This window comes from Propithecus coquereli, unplaced genomic scaffold, assembly GCF_000956105.1.
Source record: "Propithecus coquereli isolate 6110/MARCELLA unplaced genomic scaffold, Pcoq_1.0 Scaffold83, whole genome shotgun sequence".
Lineage (NCBI taxonomy): Eukaryota > Metazoa > Chordata > Mammalia > Primates > Indriidae > Propithecus > Propithecus coquereli.
In genome coordinates this window covers 5,748,195-5,754,539 of record NW_012154507.1, presented here as the reverse complement: position 1 = coordinate 5,754,539, position 6,345 = coordinate 5,748,195, and the positions used below count along the sequence as shown (strand labels likewise).

Sequence of the window (6,345 nt, the reverse complement as noted above, 5' to 3'; positions counted from 1 at the left end):
TTTTCCATAGGTACAAGGAAAACTGGGATTTCAAAATGATTTAATGAACAATAGTAAGATTACAGAGATTATAGGGTAAATAAGTAAATCATGCTAGGAGCACAGAAATATTGAAAGTCTCTGAAAATGCACATATGTATACCCTCAACCTACTATATTACAAATATAGAAAACACAAGAATACACGAGCACATAGTCCATTATTTGTGGAAGTGATGATATCATCACATGTCATGTAGCTTCTGTAAAACTCACTGTATACCTGAGAGAGTAAAAGTGAAAAAGGCAAATAGTATCTTGTTATGAAAATAGTTTTGGCCTTGTGGACTCAATGAATGGGTATTAGAGACCCCCACACTTTGGAAACCACTCTTCTAAGGAATGGAACTAGCAATTGGAAAACTAAGTCTGTATCTGAAGGTTGGGGGAAATATAAACAACAAGAGCAACTTACCCATGAAATAAATACTTCATTAAGCTGGTGAAAAGTTTGTTGGAGTATGATTTTTTGTTAACTTTACAAGAATGCTGGATTAGAATATGATACTTAACTAGATTGAATTTTCAAATTTCGAATTTGATATAGCAGGAAGAAAGTATACAGAATATGGCATGAGCTTTAGAGGCATTTTGCAGTGTATTCTCTAAAGTGTATAACATATTTTCATCAAAATTATTTTTACCTTAGAAAACCTGAGTGTACTAGAGGTTGGTGAGGGCATAGAGATGAATGAGAGAGGGTGAGCATGTATAGGTTAGGTGTTACTGTTGAAAGATTTGAAAGCCAGGTAAAGATAGATATGAGCTTGCGTAATCACTTACGTCAGAATCCATGGAGTCAGAGAAGTGAATAGAGGGTATTCTGTATGCATTGAGATAGTTCTTGCGTGTATACCATTTTGGTAGGCAGAAAGAATGGGGTGGGATGTTCCTTCCACAGGAGGCTTTTAGAGGCATGTAAGGGATGGTAGGCAAGATACGGGCCCAGGGAAAAGGGTCTGAAGTGGATGTAAAGGGAAAGAGCAGAGGGCAAGGTGTGGGTGTTATGGTGGGTGGACTGGATACAAGAGGGCCTCAGAATCAAGAGCGGTCTTCCCAGCAGGGATGTCCAGCCACGGAGTTGGCAACAGCAGTATTTGTTGCTCAATGACTCCTAAATCCATCAGAGGGCACTCTGCTCACACAGGTCCTTTTTATGGACTCTGAGTCACTGTAAAAATGCCAGGTGTAGAATAATACACTTCCAATACAAATCAAGTGACTTGAAAATACAAATAACCCAATAGAACTGACATGGATAAATACTGCTTAGAAATAAAATAGCCTGTTTTAATTATACAAATATCATTCAGTTGCTCAGATCCCAACTAATCAAGCATTCTCAAATAGTTGGAGTTACATTTTGCCACACTCCACTTTGAGCAGAAAGGGGCCAGTGTGAAAGAAACTTATGTAAAGTATTTTCTTTTAAAGTCAATTTAAGCATATAGCCTATTATCCTCTACGTATCCATTCAGCACATATCTGGTGCTTACCACATCCAAGACACTCTATAGTATTTATTGTGGGGATTTAAAATGAGAAAAACATCACATGTGCCTGCATAAACTATAACACAGGAACAAGGGTAATGCTTATGGTCACAGGGGAGTTTAGAGGAGGAAGGGATCCACTCCTAATTGATAAAATAACAATGCTAGCTAATTATTTGGTTCTTATTATATGCCAGAACCTGTTCTCTAGGTTTTACTCATACCATCTCATTCAAACTTCACCATAATCCTGGAAAGTAGATACAGTGATCTGCGTTGTAAAGATTAGGAAATAGAATAACTTGCCTAAAGTTGCACATTCAAAGAGGGGATTCTAACGCAAGTAGTCAGACCCTACAGCAGATGTGCTTAGCGACTGCCTCAAAGAGGCTTCCTAAAGGGGGTAATATTTGAGGTAGACCTTGAAGGGAGGTAAGATTAAGGCACATAATCAGTTTCCACACCTGTAAAATGGGGATAATGATCACACTTCATAGGATTTTTGTAAGGATAAAATGAATTTTTTTAAGGTAAGATACTTAGAACAGTGCCTGGGAATGGTAAGCTCTATAGGGCATTAGCCATTATTAGTAGCAGTAATAGTATTAAACAAAAAGGATGGGAGAAGGCGTCCAGATATAAGTAACAGCTGACCCCAATGCAAGGCATCTTCCTAAGTGCATTAGATTGGAGTTGCTGAAATGCTCTATAGAGAAGAAGGTAGAAAGCTAAGAAAATGATTATGGGAAAATGCATCTTCTTCAGAGACGTTCCTTGATTGCCTTAAAAGGGTCTGTTCTCTTATCCATATCCCCTCCTAGTAATATTGAATTTGCATATTTTCTGTTCCATTAGAGTCCATGTGTCCCATTATTAGATTTAGAGTTTCAGTAGACATGAGGACTGTAATGGCAAAAACAAAAGGTGGCCAGCCTCAGGCAGAGTGGGAGGCAATGGTGGTGCTAGTCTAGCCAGAAGTGTTGGCTGAATGGCCAGGAAGAGCTCTGCTTTGAGGCAGTTTTGCAGGGCTCTGAGAAGGCTGCAGGGACCTCAGGGAAGATCAAGACAATAACAGTTGGTTAGACACAGGTAAGCAGCCTTATATTTTTGTGCGTGTTTTCCCCACTAGCCTGAAAAAAGGATGTCAGCCATGAAAAGGTAACAATCAAATCTATGCTAAGAATAAGTAGTTTACATGAGTTGAACAGTTCCTCTTTCAAGTTACCTCATGTCTTTTCATTGTTTGTTGTATTTCTTGTCTCTTCACATTGATTAAAATGTCTGTTCCACTGGTGTCTCCATATATGTAACTTTCATAAGTGTGATTTATTTCTGAGCAAACTGATGAAAGAGGATAGGAAACAGGCAGAAGAAAGAAAGGAAAACTGAAGAAAGTATGGATGTAAGAATACTAGCTAGAAAGAGAATCTGTATTTACGGAAGCATGGTGACCCTGTTTGTAAAAGACTCAGCAGATGTTCATGGCCTGGCAGGGACCTGGGAACTGGAGCCCAACAGGTAGAACAGCCTTGAGGGACTTAATCGGACTGGGTCTGTGATGTGTGCCTCAACTTCCACCCACTTCCCAGGTCTGCCCCCACCTTCCGGGCTCCCCATGTGCACCCAGCAGCTGCAGTGGCCTTAGCTGCTTATCAGTTCACCAAAAATGAGTATTCCAAGCTAAACTGCAGTGTTCTTACAGAAACTTAAGTGAAGTAAGTGAATTTATTGCTGCCATCAACCTTTCAATATCATAATGGAATATTTTTCTTCAAAACAGTATCGTGCTTACTATGGAGCATTTAAAGAAGTCAAGGAGAAAAATGGAACCTCTGAAGAAAAGGAAGACCTCCGAGCCTTGCGTTTTCTATCTGTGATTTCAATCGTGGACCCTTGGATTTTCATCATTTTTAGAACTTCACTATTTCGGATGTTTTTTCATAGGATTTGCATAAGACCTATTATGTATAAGAATTGGCACAGCAATTCCTGCCAAACTAACATGGAATCCAGTCTGTGACAGTGTTTTACACTCTCTGGTAAGCTGAGGAAAATATCTCATTTTCAGTCAAAGAACCATGGTTTTTTAGAAAATCTCACAATTTAAATTCTTAAAAATTATTTCCCTTAACCAAAGCATCTAAATATATTTTCAAAGGTATTTAACATATCTTAACAATGTGTTGTCACTCTATAGTCATGAACCCCTTCAGTGCATTTTTTCATTTTGTGTTAACAGCATCTAAAATTTCATATATTGTAAACAATGTTAAAAGTCTTAAAGCAATGATATTAATTGTCCTAACAATTGTACTTGGTGGCCCTAATTTTTGGAAAGGTCTTGAGACCTATGCATCTACAGTTATGTGATAGGTGTTTTTAAAAAGCATAACAATTTCTTACCCTACTCATTTCTAGTGAAACCTGATTCTTTCATTTCATATTATAATTGCCCTGTTTATCCTTTGTTCTAAGGATAGCCTAACTTACAGAAGCCCCTAAGAGAAGTGAAGTGGGAAATATGACCAGGTCAGGCAGTTGGAGGGGCCTTCCCCAGCCACCATCTGGGGAGGACTCACTGCCTCATGTGGACACCCAAAGCCATAAGCCACACACAAGGCAACATATGACTATGGCATACATCTCAGACAAGAGAAAATTAATTTTTACCTTTTGAAGTCCAATTTCTTTTGTATTGAGGCAGGGGTGTCAGTAGGAATCAAAATTTGGGAGTAGGCTGCAAAATGTTATTTCAATTTTTGGAACCTCCATTTTACAAAAGTTTTATCATATTGATGGATTCTTTGGTGGAAGGATTTATGCTTCTTTGAAAAACAGTGATGTGAGACTTACCGGAGAACCATGTTTACTGTTTGGCTGTGTGAAGCAGCCTGGCATTGGCAAGAGTGAAAAGCCCACCCAGGACTTAGTTGAGGGTGGTGACAATGGCATTAACATCTACCGTAACAGCTACCTATTACAGCCATATTCTGATCTTTGTGGAAACAGTAAGATCTTATTGAGGTTCCAGAGAGCTACACTTTCAAAACTGGAGCCGGATGTAGCTCAGAAGGAACTGAGCACTTTAACTGTAATTTAAAAGTTTACAAAGGTTAGCAACGTGCAGACCTAAAGGGAAGAGTGGAGAAAAGCAGCTGCAGCTGAAAAGGAGATTGTAAACCCAGTGTACAGGTAAGAGCTTTCACCTTGGGTAAAAGAACAGGTAGGGAGGGGAGAGGGGTTTCAGCATCTCTGGAGATGCTTTGTACCCAACACACTCGGCCTCCGAGATGTAGAGCCTGCTACATTTGAGGAGTCTTGACACCTCCAACCAGCAACCCCTTCCAAAGACAAGAGTATAAGTATTTACCTTATTTCCAGCTTAGCAGCAGCCTCATTTTTTTCACCTCTGGTTCTTCCAGTATCTCAGAGATGGAATAAACCTGGAGATAGATATATATACAAAACATATTACATATATATATGTAATTTTTTTTGTATAGCAAAACTGTGAAAAAGCCAAATCAGGAATACAAGAAGTATAATTTGAGAGTATGACATGATGAAAAAATGTAATTGTTTTTGAAGTTTCATTTGTATGTTTAATATATAAGTATATGTGTGTTTTATTGTCAGAGGAAGTGCATCATTTTTGTACTCTCCTTTTGGCAGGTGTGTTATGATAACTGTCCAGATAACTTGAAAAGGTCCCAGATGAATCAATAAACATAATTTTATAATATTTTGCAGAGGAAATGACTTTTCTTCAAATGAAAGGAAAAGGCTTGGTTTTCTTTTTTGAGCAAACGGTTGCCGGCGATATTTCATTCCCTAGCAATTTAATAGTGTGAATTTTTATATATTGTCCTATTAGCATTTATATGATTTTAAACAAGTTGTCAGATTTATTTAAGGACTTAGTGCTCCTCTTTGTTTTTTTCCAAAATATAGATATACCATCTTGATGAAATCCATGTTAAAATCAACTCCAGTGATCTTCAGTGATTTATTCATTAGTTCATTAAATAATTGGCACAGACCCTGTGCCAAGCAGTTGGTTAGGTACTGAGGAAAAGAATAAATAATACTCAGACCTGGTTCTGCTTATTATCCTCTGGGGGAGACAAGAATGTAAACAGGTACAATACAGCATAGAAATTGTCAGTAGTAAATGCACACACAGAGTACTTTTCAAAGAGGAGGCCCAAACTAGGGATGATATGTAGAGTTGTCAGGAGAACTCCACAGGGAGAAGATGCTTAAGTTAGGTATTGAAAATGGGTAGGAGTTTTGACTCCAATTGAAAACTAAAAAGAACACAAAAAAATAGTTTATATGAGAGGAAATACATATGGTTAATAAATATTTAAAAAATCCAGCCTAATCAAAGAAATGCAAAAATAAAGTCAAATTATCAAGGACCAACAAAAAAATTATGACTCAATAACAAAGAGGTTATTCTGAGAGGAACATTCATGGTTCCCTGGTGAGTTTGTAAATTTGTACACCCTTTCTTGATAGCAACCTGACAGTGTATCAAGAGCCTAAAGTGTTCTTTTCTATTGCTACAGTAATTCCACTCTAAAATTCTCTCCCAAAAAACAATCAGTGGTCCTAGACAAGCAGCAGTATCCTCACCTGGAACTTACAAGAAATGCAGATTATCTGGCCCCCACTCTGACCTACTGAATCAGAATCTCTAGGGTGAGGCCAGCAATCCATGCTTTAACATGCCCTTCAGGAGATTCTCAAGCATGTTAAAATTTGAGAACCACTGCTCCACACAAAAAATAAAAAGGGAAAAATAAAGACA

The 6,345-nt window shown here is 38.0% G+C and overlaps 1 protein-coding gene across 1 annotated transcript in view; it reads left to right on the top strand.

The window, feature by feature from the left end:
• Window positions 1–3,552, top strand: part of PTGDR (prostaglandin D2 receptor (DP)) — a 7,329-nt gene extending 3,777 nt beyond the window's left edge. The window contains exon 2 of the mRNA XM_012663778.1: window positions 3,313–3,552. Within this exon, the coding sequence (XP_012519232.1) occupies window positions 3,313–3,552 (240 nt within the window). The remainder of the gene's footprint in view (window positions 1–3,312) is intronic.
• Window positions 3,553–6,345: the final 2,793 nt, after the last annotated feature.